This window comes from Bombyx mori, chromosome 9 (assembly GCF_030269925.1).
Source record: "Bombyx mori chromosome 9, ASM3026992v2".
NCBI classification, from domain to species: Eukaryota; Metazoa; Arthropoda; class Insecta; order Lepidoptera; family Bombycidae; genus Bombyx; species Bombyx mori.
Window position 1 is genome coordinate 3341646 of NC_085115.1, and position 25477 is coordinate 3367122.

At 37.3% G+C, this 25477-nt stretch overlaps 1 protein-coding gene across 1 annotated transcript in view; it reads right to left on the bottom strand.

The window, feature by feature from the left end:
- LOC101746412 (EGFR adapter protein) overlaps positions 1–25191 on the bottom strand; it is a 132776-nt gene extending 107585 nt beyond the window's left edge. The window contains exons 1-2 of the mRNA XM_021353294.3: positions 24879–25191; positions 901–987 (exon numbers count right to left, since the gene is read on the bottom strand). Of these exons, the coding sequence (XP_021208969.1) occupies positions 901–987; positions 24879–24902 (111 nt within the window). The 5' untranslated portion in view covers positions 24903–25191. The remainder of the gene's footprint in view (positions 1–900; positions 988–24878) is intronic.
- Between the last annotated feature and the right edge of the window lie 286 nt (positions 25192–25477).

Genomic DNA, 25477 nt, shown 5'->3' on the forward strand with positions numbered 1-25477 from the left:
GCTGCCTACCGAAAAAAGTTTATAAATACAGTCGTATTGAGAACCTCTTCCTTTTTTGAAAAGTGGCGGTCTACTTCTATGTACTATTATATATTTCTTCTAGATTGCAGTACCCAATTTGATGGGGTTTTTCAATTATAGAACAATTATTGACGAAACAAAGGAAGGTTTTGGTTTGTAATTTGTATGAATAAAATGGCTCAATTATGAAACAAAACAAAAAACTGTCTTCGTACCCTTAAATGGCTAATACAGTGGACTAATTTTGGAAGAAAATTGAAAGACGTGGGTGATGATGCCAGCGAAAGCTAGTAATTTTTTTTTATTGCTTAGATGGATGGACGAGCTCACAGCCCACCTGGTTTTAAGTGGTTACTGGAGCCCGTAGACATCTACGACGTAAATGCGCCACCCACCTTGAGATAAGTTCTAAAGTATTATTAGAGTATTTTTATTAAGTAAGTAAGTATTATTAGGTAATTTTAGAGAAAACACATACAAAATCTGAGACAAGGGTAAGATCGTGAAATTTACAACGCCATTGTAAATGTTTTATTTATTTATTGTATAGATGGGTCGACGAACTCACAGCCCACCTGATGTTAAGTGGTTACTGGAGCCCATAGACAACAACGTAAATGCCGCTACCCACATATGATATGAGATATGAGTTCTAAGGTCTCAGTATAGTTACAACGGCTGCCCCACCCTTCAAACCAAAACGAATTACTGCTTCACGGCAGAAATAGGCGGGGTGGTGGTACCTACCCGCGCGGACTCACAAGAGTTCCTACCACCGGGCTTAAATCTAAATCAACAACATTTATGATCTTTTCAACTTAATTTAAATAATTGTGAGTAGTTTTTTTGGTTATAGTCTCGATTGACTATTCATTATACCTTCATGAGCTGGAGTTGCTGAGTGACGGCATCGCTTCGCTTGGTCTGCGGGTGCTCGCCGCCTGCCACCAGGAAAGAGCCCAGGTACTGTCAACAAAACAACAAAACAGTTTAATAAATAAAACCAAGAAAAAACTGTACTTGTAATATTTTACAATCAAGCATCCTTCTTTTTCCAGAAACACAAGGTCCCCTATTGATTTCTCCGACGAAGAAAACTAAACTCTCAAACGTAAACTGTATATTATATTTTGCCATTTTTTATTACAAAGTTTCAATTTTAACCGACTTCAAAAGAGGAGGAGGTTCTCAAATCGACTGTATGTTTTTTTTTTTTTGTTACCTCATAACTTTTGACTGGGTGAATCGATTTTAATGATTCTTTTGTTATTGGAAATCTGACGCTTCTCGCGTGGTCCCATTTCAATTTAGTCCAGTTCTGGTATTGGTATCCATGATAAAGCCATATAAGACGTAAATTATCACGGATCGTTTGGAACCTCTGGGTCTGCGGAGGGACTTCGGTTCCCTCTGTATTTTGTACCGTATGTTCCATGGGGAGTGCTCTGAGGAATTGTTCGAGATGATACTGGCATCTCGTTTTTACCATCGCACCACCCGCCATCGGAGTAGAGTTCATCCATACTACCTGGAGCCACTGCGGTCATCCACAGTGCGTTTCCAGAGGTCTTTTTTGCCACGTACCATCTGGCTATGGAATGAGCTCCCCTCCACGGTGTTTCCCGAGCGCTATGACATGACCTTCTTCAAACGAGGCTTGTGGAGAGTATTAAATGGTAGGCAGTGGCTTGGCTCTGCCCCTGGCATTTCTGAAGTCCATGGGCGACGGTAACCACTCACCATCAGGTGGGCCGTATGCTCGTCTGCCAACAAGGGCAATAAAAAAAAAAATCATTAAGTACGTGCGCGACAAATAGATGAATAACTCAATAACTCAATATCACGCCAACCGATTTCGATGATTATTGTTTTTAGTGTACATTAATTTGTTTTGGAATATCTTTTTTTTTCTATTTGAAGTCGGTTTTTGTTAAAGCATGTCTATTTACAATTATTTCCGTTCATATGCATTGACCGTTTTAAATTCGCTTCCTCTGAGATTAGTTAACGCTAGTCCATTTAAATAATTATTGTAATTGTTTAACGATGTATACGCGTTCTGTGGCACTCTTTATGATTACACAATTTATTAGCCTATTTCTGCAACGAAGCTGGCATCTGCTACTTGGATGTTCTGCTATTTAGTTGTATCAATAAAATGATCACTAGCTCACAAGCTAACAAGAAATCACGTGATATATATCATCTCAATTATTGGTATCAACGACAGTGCAATAATTGACATCTTGAATTTAAAACTAAGAACAATTGTAAAATAATAAATATATTATGAAATTAAATACTTAAATTTAAAAGAGCTACAGTACGAGAATAGAAATAAAACTTTTTTTTTTTCACACTTATTCGCTATTATCCTGACGGGTAATTTCAGTTACGCCCGGACGGATAGGTGAGCTCATGGGCTCAACCTGAGAGAATTTACTAACACTAGCCCTAGTAAGGGCAGTGCTTCGCAAAATCTATCACTGGATCGGATTCGCGACCCACTGAGAAGATCCGGTGAGAAACTCAGTGGGCTGTGTCTACGGGATAATTTGCTCGCCGAACTCTTTGTCGTAATAATAGATATGGTTCGACGGGCACGGTGATCGGTGCTTGAGGGTCCTAATTAGGTTTTAATTAGTCGGATTTCTTTTTTGTTAAAATTTGATAATATAAATTTTCAATTACAACAAATTGGTCATCCGGATTCCGTGATGTGAAAAATATCACGTGTTCCGACACACACACACAATATAAATACACTTCCACCTAATTAAGATTAAAGCAATTATTGGACAATGAACATGATTGAACGGGGGTCCGACCCTTTAGGTATGTTCCCCATAAATTCTGTGGGGTTCCTCATTATTGAAGCATGAGGAATCCAAATTAGGCTGCGATCACAATATTCATTATATTATTGACAGTTTAAATTTTGCTTGTATCGTGTGTCGTCGATATTATGTTGAAAACAATTTTTGTGGACTTAACACGTTCGCGTGAGCAACGTCTTATAACATCGTGTTTTTAAAATATGAAATAGCGTAACGTCATATGATGGCCTCTAGATAATCATATTTATTTTGTCGGTACTTCTTTGGACGTCTATTGTATGAGCAAATTCCTGTGGCGCATCTACTTAGCGCCGCAACTCATTCGATCTTCATAGCCTACACCGCCGCGTTCCCTAAAAAAAAATCATCATAAGATGTACGTATATTATTATGGCGGGAAGTTTTTAGACGTTGCTAAGGTTTGTATGGGAAAAAGGTGCGCCACAGTAGCAATATTCAGAAATGAGGTTGTTCACGCGAACGTGTTAAGCTCATATTTATTTATTTATTTATTCAACTTAATGCACATAAGTACAATGGCGGACTTAATGCCTGAGGCATTCTCTACCAGTCAACCAAGGGTGGTGTAGAGAATCCTGTGGTAGGTGCATAACTTATTGTGAAACAACCAAACTACATTATACAATATACAAACACATACACGGTATATATATATAATCACATAAACAACGTACATAATTTTATATAATGATAATAATATAAAATTTACACACATATCTATATATAATCTCTATCATATACTCACATATTCACATACACATTCATATACACACTTACACACAACTTAAAAAATAACAAATTTATCAAAGAAATAGAATCACATATACATATATATAGTACAAGAAAATAGTATAATGCACAGAACACACTACATTGCAGGTCAAATTGTTAAGTTTTTAAGTTTCTCCAGAAAAAGTTGTCATATCTTGCCGGTAGGCAGCGGCTTGGCTCTGCCCCTGGCATTGCTGAAGTCCATGGGCGACGGTAACCACTCACCATCAGGTGGGCCGTATGCTCGTCTGCCTACAAGGGCAATAAAAAAAAAAAAAAAAAAAAAAAAAATCTTAATAACAATATTAATTAAAATTACTGTAGCACATTGCTTCACGTATTAAGTTGTAAATTGATATCATTTTTATTCAAACCAAAAGTAGTTAAGAATATCACGTATGAACTAAAAGGTAATATTTAAATCGACTCATAAAGCTGTGAGAGCTTTTTAATTTTTGGATTCGAGACAAAACGTTCCCTCTCTCTCTCTTTCCCGCATCGTAGTTCTGTGTATCAGTTTTGTACGTTGACGTCACTGTACGAATAATGCGGTTTCTGTCTACAGTATCGTTCATTCTCCCTCCCTCAACAAATAATAATACTTAAATCTTTATTGTTACCTTAAAAAGAATATTATGCTAATAAAAAAGGGGACAGGTTTATTCTTCACGGATTCCAAAGAATACCGAGTCAATCGTCACTTAACTTAGTTTACTTATACTTAACTTTACTGGTGGTAGGACCTCTTGTGAGTCCGCACGGGTAGGTACCACCACTCAGCCTATTTCAGCCGTGAAGCAGTAATGCGTTTCGGTTTGAAGGGTATAAATTATACTGAGACCTTAGAACTCATGTCTCAAGGTGTTTTTTTTATTATTTTATTCCTTAGATAAGTAAAAGAGCTCACTGCCCACCTGGAAAGTGGTTACTGGAGCCCATAGATATCTACAATGTAAATGCGCCACCCACTTTGAGATATAAGTTCTAAGGCTGCCCCATCCTTGAAACCGAAACGCATTACTGCTTTACTGCAGAAAAAGGCCGGGTGGTGGTACCTACCCGGGTGGACTCACAAGAGGTCCTACCATCAATAAAGTGGCGGCATTGTAGTTGTCTATAGGCTCCAGTAACCACTTAACAACAGGTGGGCTGTGAGCTCGTCCACTTATATAAAAAAAAAAACTTAAAATCAAATTGTAAAGGTACTTTTAATTGTGTCTTAAAATTAATTATTTAATTTAAATACATTAAAACACGTCCTTACGCTTGTACAAGCACCGTGCTCCCTTCGTTCGTAGGGAATGAAAATGTTTAATGGTTCACGATTTACGTCTGTCATTTCGTTTTTAATGTCGAATATACATATGATGGACATCTGCAAAGTAACTGCGCACGTAATTTTGGAGCTGATTAACGTCAAAGGGAAGATCTTCCACCGAGCGGGTGATATTGCTCGGCAGACCCACGGTCCGAATGTTTTTTTTTTTTTTTTTATGATTGAACGTTTACTGGTGGCCCGAAGGCCTTTCCAGTTTCACCAGGACAGGTGGGCGAGCAAAGGCTCAGCCAGGAGGGGTGGGATTTGCTAACAGCTACCCGAGCGCCTCCGAAGGAGACCTAACAGCTCAAGAGTAGCTGCTTCGCGAATGAATCTACTACCGGATCGGAATCGCGACCCGCTGAGAAGATCCGGCGAGAAACTCAGCGAGCTGATTCATGTGTTAGGTTGCACGGCGAACTCTTTGTCGAGTTCGACGAGTACGGTTACCGGGGTCCCTAAGCCTGCCCCTAGTGTTACAGCCTGGCCACGGGACATTCGCCGATGCGAATATTCGCGCGGTGCGAACGGCGAAGCGTCTAGCGACTAAAACAAGCGCATAGAAATGTACCTAACAAGCCACGCGCACCGGCGACCGGCGAAGCGACCGGCGAAATGTACCGAGCGAATCGCGCGATGCGGCGGGCGAGCAAAACAAATGCATGAATACGGACGGCGCGAGCCACGGAGTCGAGCGGTAGTCGCGGCGAATAGTGCAGTGATTAAATGAGTTTAGTTGTTTTCGCCGCGAAAAATTAACGCCGAAATTTTTATATTTTTTATTTATTTTATATTTTATATTTTTAAAGTCGTCGTGGCCTAACGGACGTCCGGTGCAATCGTGTTGAGCGATGCACCGGTGTTCGAATATCAGGCGGGTACCAATTTTTGTAATGAAATACGTACTCAACAACACTCAACGTTCACGATTGATTTCCACGGTGAAGGAATAACATCGTGTGATAAAAATGAAATCTTCAAAATAATAATTTGCGTAATTACTGGTGGTAGGACCTCTTGTGAGTCTACACGGGTGGGTACTACCACCCTGCCTATTTCTGCCGTGAAGTAGTAATGCGTTTCGGTTTGAAGGGTGAGGCAGCCATTATAACTATACTTGAGACCTTAGAACTTATATCTCAAGGTGGGTGGCGCATTTACGTTGTGGATGTCTATGGGCTCCAGTAACAACTTAACACAAGGTGGGCTGTGAGCTCGTCCACCCATCTAAGCAATAAAAAAATAAAATAGCTGAAATACTAGCTAGACCAGCTATTTGGAAGTCTAGCCACCCAAAGTATTTCTCGTACTTCTTGTGGAATTCTCCATCTATAGGTATACTCCGATTCTTATTCAAATCATGTACTTCACAATCTTTTCCAAATAATAGGTCCTGAACCAAAAAACTATTAATTTGTAAGCAATATCGAGATAATTTCGATATAGACATTTCGCTGTCGGACTTCCTTACTAGTCGCGGCGGCGAACGTGAGTACCCGTGGCCTGCAAACGGTGCTGCGCGAATGGTCGCCTCGCCCACCGCTTCGCTGTTCGCACCGCCGATCCCCGTGGCCAGGCCGTTAGAGCTGAAGGCGTCTAATGCAAAGGTTATTTGGATCTAATGGATCCGGTAAGGACGTGTCTAGGGCGTCGACGGTGACTGGCTCCTGCGTGATCAGGATTCGGGGAGTAGTCAGCGGCGGCAACGATAAGGCAATTATCATGACGCATAGCGGTCCGAATATTGTTGTTCGGAACTTGTATATATGCGCTTTATCTTGAAAATGTCGTAAGCGAGATTCAGGCATCTGTCAATTATCTTGCGTTGTATGATGGTTACCCGCCACATAATGAATACGTTCGTACGTTAATTACGCAGTTATATTTAGAATTCAATAAAAGAGTTGGCTAATTTTTTCGAGGCCTCGCCTTCGTATTGAGTATAGTTGGTGGAGCCCATAGATATTACCCATCTTGATATTGTCCTATGCGTCTAACCTTGATTCTAAGTTAGACCAGCTTAAAAATTAGATTTATCCAGCCTATTTCTGCTGTGAAGCAGTCGATGGTCGTTAGGCAAAACGGATTGAGACTTCGACCTCATGTCTCAAAACGGATGTCGGTATCATCGGATGTCGGAATGTCGGTATCGGTATGTATAATCCTATAAATAGTGAATCCCGCTTAGTATGTTCTTAATCTTTTCCTTTTTTTTTCTTATGAAAAATAAAAATTTTGTTAGTTTTGTTTTGTTAATACAAATCGTACTTCTATTGTTTGTTTACTTGAACAAGAAAATCGTTGGACCATTTTGTGAAACGTACACAGAAACTTATTGAGATACAGCTAGCGCCATCTATCAGGGGGAGTAAAAACTAAAACGAATTGTTTCCAATGCGACCTATTAAAGCAGAAGCAGCGATTGCGTATAATGAACTACAGATGTCGCTGTTTCTAGAATTTTTGCTTTTCATTTACCAAATACTTTTCTTAATAATTCATCTCACAATTCTTAAACGAACAACATAAAATTTATTGTAACTTGATATAGAAAAAAATTATTCCTCGTTCGAATTTATAACGACAAAACAATAAAACATAAAAAAAAGATATCTAAAATCTTGAGATTCATTTCGTTCGTATTTTTTTAACTTTTTGCTCAACAATAAATTAAATGTTCGACAGGAAAGTACAAGGAAGATAATTTGTTCCGAAAAAGTTGAGAAAAGTTATTCTATTAAACTCAAATTCATAATCTGCCTCGTTATAAGCTTACACAAAAAAAAAGTTAAAGAACATCGCGCAATAATTTTATTCAACAACCCGTTAACTGGAGTTCTCTAACAAAAGTTATAAATTAAGCAACACCGAATAATAAAAATAGATCATAAGAATCTGACCTAAATTAGAACAATCCTTGGGTCTCTATCTCTGGGTTTGCGGAGGGACTTCGGTTCCCTCTATATTTTATACCGTATGTTCCATGGGGAGTGCTCTGAGGAATTGTTCGAGATGATACCAGCATCTCGTTTTTACCATCGCACCGCCCGCCACCGGAGTAGAGTTCATCCATACTACCTGGAGCCACTGCGGTCATCCACAGTGCGTTTCCAGAGATCTTTTTTGCCACGTACCATCCGGCTATGGAATGAGCTCCCCTCCGCGGTGTTTCCCGAGCGCTATGACATGTCCTTCTTCAAACGAGGCTTGTGGAGAGTATTAAGCGGTAGGCAGCGGCTTGGCTCTGCCCCTGGCATTGCTGAAGTCCATGGGCGACGGTAACCACTCACCATCAGGTGGGCCGTATGCCCGTCTGCCTACAAAGGCAATAAAAAAAATAAAATATCAATACTAATATTATAAAGCTGAAGAGTTTGTTTGTTTGACCGCGCTAATCTCAGGAACTACGGGTCCGATTTGAAAAGTTATTTCAGTGTTAGATAGCTCATTTACCGAGAAAGGCTATAGGCTATACAACATCACGCCAAGACCAATGCAAAGAAGCACCAATAAAGAATGTTTCAAAATCGGGGATTTTGCCATTTTGAGAGCTTCCACTCCGTGCGCTGCGGAAAGTTTCGGTAAAGTAATGTATGAGAGAATTATTCCCCTTTAAAAGATCTAAAAAAAAACCGCGACAGCATATTATTATGTCTATTATATTAAAATTTGCTCACTATAACGTTTTATAAGCTAAATATTTTTTTTTCTAAAAAAAACCATTTTTTGTGAAGGTGTTTTTATAAAGATGATATTAATCCTTATCGAAATAAATACGTTATTCATTACAACATTGAAACACCCAAATCACTTCAAGATAGGCTTTGACAACAATAGATTTTTCTGGATTTCTCCAAGATCCCATCATCAGACCTTCTGAAAGTCGTCGTTGCCTAAAGAATAAGACGTCCGATGCATACGTGTTGAGGCGATGCATCGATGTTCGAATCCAAGGCGGATACCAATTTTTCTAATGAAATACGTACTCGACAATTGTTCGCGATTGACTTCCACGGTGAAGGAATAACATCGTGTAATAAAAATCAAACCCGCAAAATTATAATTTGCGTAATTACTGGTGGTAGGACCTCTTGTGAGTCCGCGCGGGTAGGTACCACTAACCTGCTTATTTCTGCCCTGAAGCAGTAATGCGTTTCGGTTTGAAGCGTGGGGCAGCCATTGTAACTATACTTGAAACCTTAGAACTTATATCTCAAGGTGGGTGGCGCATTTACATTGTAGATGTCTATGTGCTCAAAAAAAAAGAAAAAAGAATTATTAGAATCGGTTCAACCATTCTCGAGAAATCGGTGCACATACATAGATAAAAAATTATGTTCGAAATGATAACTTCCTCTTTTGAAGTCGGTTGAAAAGCGTGATTTTGGTACCTTAAATAGCTCCTTAACATTCTATTATTCAAAAATATTTTCTATTTCTACGTAAATGAAGAGGCGGATAAAATTTTGCGTTATGGCAAAGTAATTATTCCACGCGGACGAAGTCGCGGGCAAAAGCTAGTTCTATAATAAAGTCACAAAAGTTACTGTTTCACTACTACTAGTGGTCGTGAGCTTTGAATGAATTGTAATTCGGGCTAGTTTATAATTGAAAATAAAACAAAGGCGACGAACGAACTCGTTTTTACCATCGCACCGCCCGCCATCGGAGTAGAGTTCATCCATACTACCTGAAGCCACTGCGTTCATCCACAGTGCGTTTCCATAGATATTTTTTGCCACGTACCATCCGGCTATGGAATGAGCTCCCCTCCACGGTGTTTCCCGAGCGCTATGACATGTCCTTCTTCAAACGAGGCTTGTGGAGAGTATTAAATGGTAGGCAGCGGCTTGGCTTTGCCGCTGGTATTGCTAAAGTCCATGAACGATGGTAACCACCGTAACAAGTATGTGAGTTCGCGGGCTCAAGTCTGACGACGCTGCTAACACTAACCCCAGCAGGAGCAGTGCTTCGCAGAATCTACCACCGGATTGGAAACGCAACCCACTGAGAAGATCCGGCGAGAAACTCAGTGGGCTATGTCTGTGGGTTAGAAATAGTACATTGTGCGCGGGAGAAAAGTAGGACATCTCATCCCGCGTGTTTGCCACCCTCGCCGAACTCACCATCAGGTGGGCCGTATGCTCGTCTGCCTACAATGGCAATAAATAAAAATAATAATAATACACCTCAACTTAAAATTGTATGAAAAAAAACACATGCCTCAAACAAACAACAAAAAAACCTCACAAAAATTGTGCGTCACAAAACAACAGACAAAATTGCGATGACTACTTGAAATAAATTAATCGAAGTATCTTGGGAATCGAAGGAATTCATCGAATCTTGAAGCATCAGTGATTATGATCGGATTCCTTTTAGTAAATATTGATACTGATGATAATAAACACAGGTACTATGTATAAGTATAAAACAAAGTTGTAGTGAACGTCTCGAATTTGAAATTCACGAACAAAACGGTAACAATGAGGACGAAGTGAAAACTTCAAACCCACTAAACATAAGCGGATTTTCTGTACAGGGTCTTATTGAGGTTGTCGAGATATTCAGTTGAAAAATGCATTAATTAAAACTTTAATATGTCATGTTAGATGGCAAAGTCTGTTACGACAAAATAATTGTACGACAAAAATAAACTAAGAAGAGGGAACAAAGATCCCAATTTTTTTTGAGTCAAGAGGGAATCACTGCGTTGCATTGAAGACAGTAGGTGGGTCATGTCTTCTTTTTTTACCTAAGCGGGTTGCCTTAGAGGGCTATTCCAGCGCAATCAAACGAGTAGGTGAGCTCACGGGACTCTAACTTGAGGACATTGATAACACTAGCCCTAGCAAGAGCAGTGCTTCGCAGAATCTACCACCGGTACGGAAACGCGACGCACTGAGAACATCCGGCGAGAAACTCAGTGGGCTGTGTCTGTGGGTTAATTTACTCGTTGAGCCCTTCGTCGCAAGCGACGGGTCCAAAGAGAACGGTAACCGGTGCTTGAGGTACCTAAAAACACCGTTAGTGGATCGGGAGTGCCGGAAGTAACGTGGGTCATGTTGAAGTTTCAACAATTCGCAGTAGCCCAGCCTGCTTTGGATAAGTTCTATTCTAGATAAAACGTCGCGTTGGCCCCGCGAAAGCTCAAACTGTACGTCATCGGTGCTACGAACAAATAATTCACGATTGACGGGCTATCTGAATCTCGCCTGCCTGATTAATCACATCACAAATGCTCTTTTTCAAGATATTATTCTCCCTTGTTAAGGAATGCATGACTGTGTCGCACTGCAAACTTTACAGAAAGATAGGATACCTAGCCCGTGTGATAGTATATCCTTTATTTTTCGATTTCCATTATCAGGACACGATGTCTTAATCATGAGGTCGTTTGTATGCATTTCTTGGGCGCCTAATAAATGCTATCCCATTAGTATGTTTAACGAGGTTTTAAGTCCGGCATAATCCTATCGATCAATACAAGAATAACGTACATCCTTTAGGCGACAATGATCTTAGCCCTGGTCCGATTTGAGATTAAATAAATATTTATTTTACCTAAGTCCGTCTCTGAGTACTCTCAGTAAATTCCGAACTACAAACTAGATATAGTCAAGTTATATATAGGGCAAATTATTCGGCAGTTTGTTACTTAGTTATCTGGAGACCGGACAATTTTTTTTGACCAAGCGAACTAATTTGTTTACCTTTGTTACTCAGACGAGATGTTTATAAATGTTTATTTGTTAATAAATAAATCATAATAAATAGTTTCGAGCAAAAGATTTCGGGGATTAAAATCTGCAGCTACGTATTTGTAGGTCATCTAAAAATTTATTTTTTGGTGTCTTTGTAATCTCTATATTATATAACTATAAAAATGAATTGCTGTTCGTTAGTCTCGCTAAAACTCGAGAACGGCTGGACCGATTTGGCTAATTTTGGTTTTGAATTATTCGTGGAAGTTCAGGGAAGGTTTAAAAGGTGAGAAAATATAAAAAAGCTCGGAATTATATAAAAACCAACAATTTTGTTTTTCCTTTGATGTGTCCCCTTGATGTGTCTTTTATTTATCGATTGAGGCACTACGAAGTCTGCCGGGTCAGCTAGTTACATTAATTACACTAATTAATTTGTAATGTGTACAACACAAACATTCCAAAACTATAATAAGCACGCCAAATGCTTCAATTTAAAAGTTTCATCAAATAGTGTTGTACACTAAAATCTAGGTACTTAAACACAAAATACAGAATCAATTATCATAAGTGTCAAAACACTATCTAAAGATATGAATCAAAGTATCCAAGTCGCAGGACAAATTGCCACTAACTTTGTGTATGAACTATATATCGTATTTCCAAATTTATGTTTAATCCACTCGGACATAAGACTTATATTCGTTTGGCAGGTAAACGGCCTTGCGTCCTGAAGTTTGAAAGTTGTTCAGTAGTGTAACACCAAGTACCGGTTCCGTGTGATAACAAGTCGGGTCCTAAACAAACACTGACGGTTTATCTGGTGTTTCAATGGTACTCACGCTTCAGATAATTGTTTTACTCTCGCTTTTATTACACGGAAAAATAATAGAAGAGTATGTATTTAAATATATATTTAAGCACACTTGTACCGTATTATCTCGTGTTGTAGCATTAGCACAATATTCAGATGTCGTTGGAATATACCTTAATCGTCCATGACCACGAAAACTGTCAAGTATTTGTAAAGTCTACAATTAATTATAATGACAATGAAAAAGCGTGATTAAACCGTAAAATTATTTTTAATTATGTCAACTATTTTAGTAAACTTTTGACTATGTAAGTATAGTATGCTATTTTTTTTTTTGCTTAAATGGGTGAATATGATTAAAGATGATTAAACATTAACTAGAAGATACTAAGGATGTGTATTGCAATAGACGTGGCTTGAAGTAAAGACTCATATCAAATTGACTGACTGTTGCGTCATTACGGATTCTCCCGATACATTAGCGGTGCTTTTAGGTACCTCATGCACTGATCACCGTCCTCGTCGAGCCCGTTGCTTGCGACGAAGGGCTTGATGAGTAAAATAACCTATAGACACAGCCCACTGAGTTTCTCAGTGCTCTTGATGGGACCAGTGTTAGCATTGCCTCCTGGTTTGAGCCCCGAGAACCCACCTACACGTTAGGGTTACGCTGACATAGCCTCTGAATGCTCAGACTCAGCTTAGGTAGAGAAAAAAGTGATCGGGTTTCGTCGATCAATAACAGTACCGGGCTTAGTGTAAGCTTGCACCGGTCACCTGTCATGACCATTTCTGTCATGCGCTTCAATTTGAAGAGCGAGATAGCCGTTGTATAATACTATTGACATTTCACTTTTCTGATTTTTATAGCTGGAGCCTATAACCACTTAAAGGCTTCGCTAAAAACAATAAACGTAAAAAGTTGTAACTATTACATTTAAAAAAAAAATACGTTACCGTTCTCTCTAATGTCTACAAGTTAGAATGACATGATAATGTAGTATCTAATATGTATGATAGGCGAACACACTGTGCGCCGGTTGGTACGACACATCGTGAGATAAAGCCCGCGGGGACGAAATGTCATTCAGAACAGCCAAACTTAATTATAATCCCACAAATACTTAGCAGTCTTAGCACTGCCATATTTTCAAGTGCTTGTCGTATGTGATGAGCGGAAGCGATCTGTGATTTAGTCTCCAACTGAGATTTGTATATACGATAAGATGATTTTTTTTAAACGTGAAAATCCTCTTAATAACTAATTATAATGTTGAGCTAATTTCTAGGTAAACTAGCGTGAATTTACAATAATTTAAAATTTAAATGTTATGCAACGTATATTTCTCTAATTAAATTTAAAAAAATATAAATTACATTAGTTTAATGGTTCAATGTATAGAAACAGATTTGACACAAAAATTAAATCTATCTATCGCTAAAACTCGAGAACGGCTGGACCGATTTGGTTAATTTTGGTCTTGAATTTTTTGTGGAAGTCCAGAGAAAGTTTAAAAGGTAGATAAATATGAAAATGCTCGGAATTAAATAAAAATAACAGTTTTGTTTTTTTGGGATGTGTCCCCCGTCGGACGGATTCCTTTTGTTTGTTTTAAGTTTTTTTATACAAAAGTTTAGGTTTTTTATTTATCGATTGAGGCACTACGAAGTCTGCCGGGTCAGCTAGTAAATAATAAAAAATAGTGTAATCCAAAACGCGTATGATATACGATTCTATTTCAAATTTAATAGAATTTAGAATTTAAAATCGACTGAAGTATATCGATAGTCGTAGTAGTATATAGTAGATATAATCGATAGTAAGGAACTTTGCTCCGGTGGCAGCTTTTTTTTCCTACTAAGCTGATGGCTTTGAGAGGCCATTTCAGCGTAACCCTAACAAGTAGGGGAGCTCACCGGGCTCAAACCTGACGACGTTGCTAACACTAACCCTAGCAAGAGTGGTGTATTGTAGAATCTACCATTGCATCGGAAACGCGACCCACTGAGAAGATTCGGCGAGAGGCTCAGTGGGATGTCTGCGGGGTAATTTACTCGCCGAGCTCTTTGTCGCCAGCAACGGGTTCGACGAGAAAGGTAGCGGTGAGTTCGAAGGTAAAAAGGAAATTACAATCTCAAAGAATTCTTCAGAGCACTCCTCATAATAAATACGGTGCAAAATACAGAGAAAACCGAAGCCCCTCCATAGAGCCACAGGTTCCAAAAGATCCATGAGATCTTTATCTTTTTTTGTCGTGAAACAGCACAGGAATAATAAGTGCCTAAATCAATTTAATAAATCGCTAAATTCCTCAAACTTGGACCGCGATCAACTATCGTTTGTTAAGTCGCCGAATCCACTCGACTCCCGTCTTCAGATTTGCATAAGTTTTAATCAAAGAAGTTCCTGTTTCCGTCCTACATCCGCACGTCCGGTCCCGGAGCCCGGCAAACCCTCGACACACTTCTCCTCCAATCTTGAGTCCTCGAGTATTCTTTGACTGCTCTGTAATTTAACGCATCCCGGAATTGAATGCATGCACTTTTCTTTTTGCCATTAAACGTAGGAGCCGGTGGAAGATGAGAACGGAATTAAATTACCGTAGCTCTAGATAGCATTCAATGAAAAACGAAAAAAAAGAGTGCGTGTACTTATGTACGCGCGTAAGAAGTTATACTTTATTTTTATTAAATTTATTTATTTATTTTTTAATTGAATTTTATTCAATTTGAAAAAAAATTGATAAAACAACATCCTCAAACACGCATATTGGATTTCCCTTTTCTGGACATCGTATAAATTCGGTAATTCTCGGTACGGTTCGGAAAGTTCACCTGCGGCTATATTCAGACTCGCCAAGTTACGTCGGTCGTATTGTAATGAGCGATTTAGTGGGCAACTTCATTCTGTTAATTTTGTGTCACGGTGCGCGCGCATCGTAAAATTTCACTCTCATCAATTTTTCATAACGCGACTAAAGAAGTATAATTTCAAAAAAAACGGAAACGTAAGAAGTTCTCGAACATACTCGAACAAATATTTTGTAAATTTTGAGGGTAGCTAAACATAATTCCGTCTCGTATCTGCCGTAAAGGGCAAACTCGTTTAGTCTAAGGAACAGCTTTGTAATTATTTAAAGCCCTATCAAACTGAGATTTCGATCTCATACATTAACGAAGTTAGCGCCATAATGTTAAGCAAGTACAAACGCCGCAATGTATTCGGGAATAATTTAGCAAAAAAATACGGACTTCGAATTTGTAACACATTAACGCTAAATCTAAATCAACGTACAAACAACGTGTCTTAATATATTAATACAATATAAAAGCTATTGAAGCTTAAAACCTAAGCACCGACTGGGACTGGAATCGGGATCCACAGGTATAATATAGTTTTTTATTTATTTTTATTGCTTTGATGGTTGGACGAGCTCACAGCCCACCTGGTGTTAAGTGGTTACTGGAGCCCATAGACATCTACGACGTAAATGCGCCACCCACCTTGAGATATCAGTTCTAAGGCCTCAGTATAGTCACAGCGGCTGCCCCACCCTTCAAACCGAAACGCATTACTGCTTCACGGCGGAAATAGGCGGGGTGGTGGTACCGACCCGTGCGGACTCCCAAGAGGTCCTACCACCAGTGATTACGCAAATTATAATTTTGCGGGTTTGATTTTTATTACACGATGTTATTCCTTCACCGTGGAAGTCAATCGTGAACATTTGGTGAGTACGTATTTCATTAGAAAAATTGGTACCCGCCTGCGTGACTTGAACACCGGTGCATCGCTACATACGAATGCACCGGACGTCTCATCCTTTAGGCCACAACGACTTCAACGACGAAAATTGCCTTAACATTAACATTTGTTAATGTTAAAGCAATTTTCGAATTGCCAAATAGCAACATTGTTGGTGGGAGCGATTATAGTAGTGGGGACGTGACATAATAAAAAAGGCGGTGGTCTGAAAAAGCGGGACAGAAAGCAGTATATTCAGTAGTGAGCAGATATCTAAAGATTGTACAAGTGGAATTACAAACAAAGCAATACAGAATTAAGTGAACTCCTGAATCTGTGTATTTATTTTCTGGCTTTGGAACCCGAGTCTTACATTAATTATTGGTACTGGTACTACTACGGGAGCTTGAGGTGCCTAAAAGCACCCGGTCGACGGTGTAGCGCGTTCCGACCCGGCAGGCTGGTTCTGGTCCAGTGGGGTATTCCGGAACACCAGCGTCACCGCCCGGGCGGCCTGGTAGGGCCGCCGTACCGCGGAGACCGACGTCGTTGGTCGTCGACTATCGCCTCGACGACCCGTCGCTGCGTGTCTGGTTGTAGTGTTGACCGCGGGAACCCCCCTACTCTGACTGGTTTTGACCCCGGACGGAGATCGGACGTCGGGTGAGGGAGTGCAGGGGATTCGTTTAGTGGGTGGGCCCTAAAATTCCTTATGCCCGCGGTCTGCTCCCAACACCTTGCAGATCGTTAAGTCCCACATACCCCGCGCGCCCCCTAAGCGCGGGGACCTCGTAGGAGGTACGGACCCAGGCCCGAAAAAAAAAACCTACAAGCCCTGTTAATGGATCGGGAGGAATCGTAATGACGTGTGCGATTTCGTGTTGCTCCATCAAACCACACTTAGTTTTTTCGATTTGCACATTACAAATCGAGTTTTAATTGTTTACAAATCTAATTATATCTGGCGAATATAATTAAAAAAACAAAACACAAACTTATTGCCTCATTAGACAACCGATTAATATGCCGCATCTATTGACTGGGACATTCGAATCAATTTTAGTCGTAAAGTCCAGACATTTTCAATACTCATTAGCACATGAATGGCTCCATAAAACGAATAAATTAATTCCCATTGTAGGCCGTTGATAGGATCGAATCAAAAGATTCAACCTGATTTAAAAGACAAAAGGAAACAGATAAAATTTTATTTCAGGCACTCGTCAGTCTTTGATGTGGGTAATTAATTTTAAAATTACGTAAGTAATTTGTGTTGTAAATTTTCAGGCATCGCCAGAAGTAAGTTGAGTTATATTTATTAGCACTAGTGGTCCCGCAATAGTCGAAATTCGGCTATAACTAATTGAAATTATAAGTTTCAACATTATTATGGTTCTATTGTTACAGACTTTGCTAAGACTACACTATAAACAAATACTCGTAATATTAAAGATAAACAATATTAACCTATTCTCAATTTGACTACAGACTTTAAGCAATAACAAAAGTTTGACAATAAGAAAAGAGTATATGTGTGTGTGTCAAATATATGGTAGTGTATGTAATATTTTCTTTATTGATTTAATGTATTTTTAATCCATAATTTTTAAAAAATATTAGCATTGTCCACTTCTTCTCTATATTCTCTGTAAGTGTGAAAAATTTCATACTCCTCCGTCCGCGCATTTTTTGTAAAAAAGGGTACAAAATTTGCTTCACGTATTAATATATAGATTAGAATATATTTATCATATTCTACACAATAATGATTACTGATTACGACAATAGTTGTGTTTCTGTTAGAGTAGAATCTATCAGTTATTTTAAAGCGATAGGATGACAGTTCTTACTAATCCTTAAATGATATATGAGTCCTTGATTTTGTCGAAACCAAAAGCTGCCTTTTAAAGTAATTTCCTAGAAATATGACCAAAGTTGCTCATCATCATTTGCGTAGGAGAACTAAAAAGTTTTGTGTTTTGTAAAATATCATAGTTGTAAAGAAAATTTACGAAAAGCTATTTAGTGGTTATTTATTGCCTTAGAAGTAGTAGCAGGACATTCAACTCGTCCAAGCCTACAAGATCTATAAAAATACAAAATTGAATTTCCATATATGGTGTTCTAAATATGGAATAATGTCTTAAGGTGTTCGATTTAAACTAAAATCATCGTCTGAATGATGCATACATTTTACGATTCCGTGCGATTTGTCCGTTGTCAAAGAAATGAGAACTTACAGACCAGGCTGTTTTAAGCAACTTTTACAAGCTGAAAGTTTCGTAAGCCCATTTAACTTAACTTTAATTTAACAATAGCACATTCAACTGTAATCTATATATATATGAATGAATTGCTGTTCGTTAGTCTCGCTAAAACTCGAGAACGGCTAGACCGATTTGGTTAATTTTGGTCTTGAATTATTTGTGGAAGTCCAGGGAAGGTTTAAAAGGTAGATAATATGAAAATGCTCGGAGTTAAATAAAAATAACAATTTTGTTTTCCCTTTGATGTCCCCCCCCCCCCCCCGTCGGACGGATTCCTTTTGTTTGTTTTCAGTTTATTTTATACAAAAGTTTAGGTCTTTTATTTACCGATTGAGGCACTACGAAGTCTGCCGGGTCAGCTAGTTCAAGATATTTGATTAGGTCGACTCATGAACGATTAACTAATGAATGTATTTTATAAATTCAGTGACATAATCGTGAGAGAAGCATTATAGAATTTTGTGTGTCGAAGCATGAACAAAAACTACATAAATTTTTCGTAACGATTTTTGTGATGAGTCATACAAATAAAAGGCACAGGTAAAATAATTAAAACAGCCCAAGCTCGAAACGAGCTATCAAAATATGAATAAATTTATAAAAACGCCATTATTAAACTTATTTAATATTATTCGGTCGTTATAATTCGTTTTAATGATAAGTATCTAAGACAAGAACTCGCCGGTACTTCGAACGCAACAAGTCTTATTATAACCAGAGATTTCAATCTTTAACTTTTACGAGCGCAAATTAACGAAAAATTTTCATGAACAAGAAAGCGATCGATATTGCCGATGTTCGACGCTTACGTAAAGTTATGTTTTCGCTTAAAGATTTTTTTTTAAATAACTAGCTGACCCGGCAGACTTCGTAGTGCCTCAATCGACAAATAAAAGACAAAAGGAATCCGTCCGACGGGGGACACATCAAAGGAAAAACAAAATTGTTATTTTTATTAAATTCGGAGCATTTTCATATTTATCTACCTTTTAAACCTTCTCTGGACTTCCACAAATAATTCAAGACCAAAATTAACTAAATCGGTCTAGCCGTTCTCGAGTTTTAGCGAGACTAACGAACAGCAATTCATTTTTATATATATAGATAGATTAAGTAATATGAATTCGATTTTTTAAATGCGGACACTTAAGATGCATTTAAATCACGCAGGGCACAGTTCGTTCAACTTCATCGCGTATGTATGCACATATGTATGTACACACTTTAGTCGAGGGCTGGGCATCTCGATAAAGATATATTTAAAACTTTCTTGTTGCGTAAAACATTTTATTTTCTGTTAAAATTACTGGCGCACGTTAAAGATTATATTAAAATGCATATTTTTTTATATATTAAGGCCCTTATAACTATCAGCAAAGAGTTTTAATGAATACAGATTGTAATTTTTTTTTTATAGCTTAGAAGGGTGGATGACCTTACAGCCCACCTGGTGTTAAGTGGTTACTGGAGCCCATAGACATCTACAACGTAAATGCGCCACCCATCTTGAGATATAAGTTCTAAGGTCTCAGTATAGTTACAACGGCTGCCCCGCCCTTCAAACCGAAACGCATTACTGCTTCACGGCAGAAATAGGCAGGGTGGTGGTACCTACCCGTGTGGACTCACAAGAGGTCCTACCACCAGTAAAAACACAATCAACTATTTTAATACACAATCTCTAACTCGACTTGTTGCACAGGTAAGTATATGGTTCATAAATTCAGTAGATGTCTTAGAATGAATGCACCATAATAAAATTATGTAATAAACATTATTCCTGGAAGCCAATCTGATAAATCGCCTATTAAAATTGCAAGTGCAAAGGTAAACTGATCGATAAGATTTTAAGGCTTTACGTAAAATCTAAAATATTACCATAGGGCGAACTAAAAGGTGAATAATTTGAATTTTTAGTGTTATATTTCTTCGATATAGAATTTAATTCTTCACTTTAGTGATGAGCAAAAAAATAATAAGGCCAAATACTAGGATAATCTTAGACTTGGTATTGCTTTTTTAGTCTCGTCCTTGGAACATTATTGCAGATCCTACTTTCCAATGGTAAAGTATAGTGTTTTTATATTTAGTGCTAAAATCTAATGAAGTAAATTATAAATTTGAAAATAAAATAATATATTTTGTTCCCAGAAGTGAACCATTATGATAATAATGTTCAAGTTATGACATATGTATTACATATTAACTTATAATTTCAACGGAAGTTAAATTTTGATTAGGCTAGCACGTTTAGTCTTACTCTTGTATAATAGACCTTGGTTTATTCATTCGGACCAAGAGGTCTTGCTTGTATAAAAGCTGGTATTTTGCTTGCCTTAACTCAAGACGAACTTCACCCATCACTACTTCGCTCTAAATAAATTTGGACGGGAAATTATGTGTCAAATATTCTGTTACGTGCTGGTCTACTCAATGGTATTCTTAAAGAAGCACCCTATTTGAACACCGCAAGGCGTTGATATTTAGAATATGGTTGTGACCTTGATTCTCTTCACAATGAAATTCATAACGATCCACATTGAGCTGTAATAGATGTGGCAATAGTTAGGGAACTAATTATATTAAACTTTCTATCAATACAGAGAATGGCAGACATTTGAGAATTGGTTAAACCCACAAAAATTTTTTTTTATGAGAATTTTGTTGCCACTGCGATCGTTTTGATATAGCTTTGATGGGTGAACTAGCTCTCGATCCACGTAGTAATTAGTAGTTATTAGAGGCCATAAATATCATAGGTAATTAGTGGTTATGAGCTCCATAAAGAACATAACGTGAATCTAGTCACACACCTTGAGACATGACGGCGAAAGATCAATGATTTGGAATGATTTCTTTCACTCCAGATGAGAAGGCGTTGCTGCTTCACGGCAGAAATGGGCAAGAAATAAAAATAAGGATAAAAGTACCAGCCCGTCCTGACCTACCTATACCCTAGTTACACCTGGTAACAAAAACGAGCTCAAATTGATTACTATGCTATTTTTAATACGACCACCGTCTTAGAAGACGCGTATTTGTCATATTTGTCATTCAACCAGAGAAACAGATCGGAGGCCAATATTAATTGTTACATTACCGAAAGAAATATAATAAGTTAAAAAAAGCAATCGCCTTTGGCGTTTGCCGAGGACATTGAAATCCTCAATTTGAATTATAAAAAGCTGAAATTGCTTTATTACAGATCGAATTCACTGCGTACACTGCTTTACCTGTGCTAATATTATTTTATATTTATAATGTATTTATTTATTTATATCAAAATAGAGTTTAGCTTCGTAAAACTATAGCACAATATATGTCTAATGTTCTTTCTAATGCTTTTATGTTTCAATATTCGGAATTCAATTTATGTCATCTTTATATCATATTAACCTCTTTTAAGATTAATCGTATTGAGGTTACATATTTATTAATTAAAACCTGTCTTTTATCACACACACGACAACAAGGATCTTGTTCCGAAATGACTCTGATAGTTACTTTTTTTTATAAAAAATCCTATAAATGTTGTGTATTTTTTTTTAAAATAAATTTCAAATATAAATTACTGAATCTCAACCCTACAGAATGAGAAGAAGTTTTTTTATTTTTTGATACAGGCTTTGTACTGTCATGGCTTTGGTTAATGACTCGAGTCTTGCAGTCGATTCCAAGAGTCTCGAAATAAGAATATTGTTTAAAGAACTTAAAAAAATAAATGTAAATGTTCACGCGCCGTATAATTTATCGTTCAAACTTAATGAATTCGATTTTTACTGGTTCCCTTAACAAGTTCATTCTCGTTGAATGAATGGTCGTTGAGATGTTTACCGGAATCATCGCTGTTCACGAAGGTTTTTTTTTTTTAAATTAACGAATTGAAAACGCACGGACAAAACACAAAAACAAAATCTGTTCAGTATTCGAAAATAAATTGCGAGATTAAATCTTGACATCGTCGTGGTATACTATATCTTATTATTTTTTAAATTAAATTCAACTAGATGATGGTTTTTTTTTTTTTTTTTTTGATAACGCCCTCTTGTTGTGTCTTTAAAGCGGTTAGTTGCCCTCAATTAAGAAAAATAGTATTATTATTTGCCAATAGATGTCGGGAGGAGTTGATTATTGAAAACACGAATAAAACAACATTTTCTGAAAATAAATCGTAGCTAGATCGATTTATCGCCCCCGAAATCCCCTGTATACTAAATTTTATGAAAATCGTTGGAGCCGTATCCGAGATTCAGATTATATAAGTATATATTAAAATACAAGAATTGCTCGTTTAAAGGTATAAGATAAATCGCAAGACCAGTCATGATGACGACGAACCTTAAGAAGCGTGTGTCTAACAGTTGACGTCTCGAGACCGAGGTTGATGATAAAATTTAATAGGTGCTTAATAGATGAACCTTCCAGTCATTCCACCAACAAACATTTAGATAAGTTAATCGATTACCGAAGTGCACACACACAATTCGGATCTTTGTTGAAGTAATTTGATATCTGAGTTATGTATATAAACTTGCACCGGCACTCCTACTGGGAGTATTCGGAGAATTACCTTTTTACTTTTATTAGTTTTGTATGTGTGTATGTTTGTTTATGTGTAAAGGTATCTGTGAAAGTCGCTTTCACCAATTCCAAAACATTCGATTAAGTTAAAAATTTGCACACGCTTCAAGATCCGATTATATTACAACAATTTTATAACTTCCCTCTAATATCCTGACCAGTATCTTGATACTACTGTCTAGTATTAGAGCTTCAGATATTAGAGGTTAAAACAAAAATGAGATCAATTGTTAGTTTGCTTTGCCAAATTAGACGTGTTCCTTAGTTTTAAGCTATAGTATAATTTTAGTACAGTTTTAAGTTTTAACTTGTTTTAACCCTTCCATGGTGCTTTCAAGGTGCTATACGTAGTATTTTTATAGTAATTTTAATAGAGCAATTTTATTTATACGTAGTATGTCTTGTCATTGTCTTGTCAATGTTTGAAAATAATTCTCATCGGTAGGCAAAGACTTTTTGGTGTTTAGTGTACTCCTGTTGTATATGAGCGAGGTTTTGATTGGTATTAAACAATGCTCCAACTACCGCTTCCAACGCGGATGGTGAAAATTAGGTGATTCCCTTATGAGCCTAAAAAAAGAGGCAAGATCAAAAATGTGACTTTTAACGGTAAGCAGCGGCTTGGCTCTGCCCCTGGCATTGCTGAAGTCCATGGGGGACGATAACCACTCACCATGAGGTGAGCCGAATGATCGTCTGCCTACACGGGCAATGAAAAAAATTGGCCTAATAAAGACCGTGAATATAAAAATAATCTGACTGTTTTCAAGCCCTGAGTGTCCACCAGCTTGTATTAAAAAATACATCATCAAATGCGTGAAAGTCCGAGAGATTAGTTTTGGTAATGAAATGAAATGAAAATCAAATAATCAAGATATTCACATACATTTTATTCGAGACATTATTCTTAAATAATTAATCACAATTATTTTTAAGACAAATTTTAAAACGCGTTTCTGTATAATTATATTATCATCGACGATCTAAGAATGAAATAAGTAGGTTGATTTTCGATAGTGAATCTGAAAATGTTCGTGATTCGATAACCCATAAGATGTACCTCGTAACAATGAAAAATTTACAGTTAAACTAAATAATTTTGTTCGTTAAATAATACTTATCGTTCAACCATTTTGTAATAAGAGTGAGTAGTGTTGTGTTCTGAATCTAAATAAAGAGCTTTTAAGTAAAATTATCAAAATAGTGTTGTTCCGTCATATGCTTTAAAATATAATCACTGCTTAAAAATGATGACAATTTGGATTCAATTCAGATACTTTCCAATTTTTAATACGCTTTTATTAGTTTCAGACGTATGTATGTTTGTAACGGAATCTTTGAACATGATTTTGACCCCCTTCAAAACGTCGGATTAAGTCGAAATTTGGTATACTTATTAAGGACCGATGACAATTTAATATTAAACAAAAAAAATTTAAAAAGAAAATTGAAATTCAACTAAAAAATGATAAATAAATAATAGTTTAAAAAAACTAACAAGACACGGTTTTATAGAAAATCCAACTAAAAACTAGAAAATAAACTTTAATAAATTGAAATTAAAAATAGTGTAAGAAAAAATAATTTTATTGTAAAAAAAGCGTGGGGTGCATGGTATCAGTAGTTATAAATATTTTGAAGGGTTATTTTGATAATACCCTGAAAAGCAGCCCACGCTTTTTTACCATAAAATCATTTTTTCTTACACTATTTTTAATTCAATATTATTAAAATTTATTTTCTATTTTTTAGTTGGATTTTGTTATTTTTTTAAACTATTATTTATTTTTTAATTTTACCTTAGCTTGGCGGACGGCGAGCATGTTGGCGTGACAGTCTCCGACATCGCACGCCCAAACAACAATACACTTTAATCGCCACTAACACTGTTATTAACACACAAACATATCTGACACGTAAACATACACCACGAGTAATTCCATCAACACACTTATCACTAGTTTTCAAAACATAAAATTCATCGTTATATTATGTATGTACAATTTTTTTTTTGTTTTCAATTCGAACTAAATGATCAAACAATTTTCGTAAATATGCGTCAATAATTCATTGAATAATGTGTTTTGAAAACAAACCCGAGACAAGCGAACGGGCGCGGGCAGTTTTTGCGAATGCCGGTGTTTTTCACAATTAGGGATGTGCTAGTACTGAGAATGATCTAAATTCACTTTCGCACGCATTTTTGGTAGGCAACGGCTTGGCTCTGCCAATGGCATTGCTGAAATCCACGGGCTATGGTAACCACTCACCATCAGGTGGATCGTATATTCGTCTGCCTACAAGGGCAATAATAATTAAAAAAAAAACACGTGTGGCACTCGCGGTATTGCAAAGCATTTTTTATCAACTTATGCAATTACAATTAGATAATAATAAT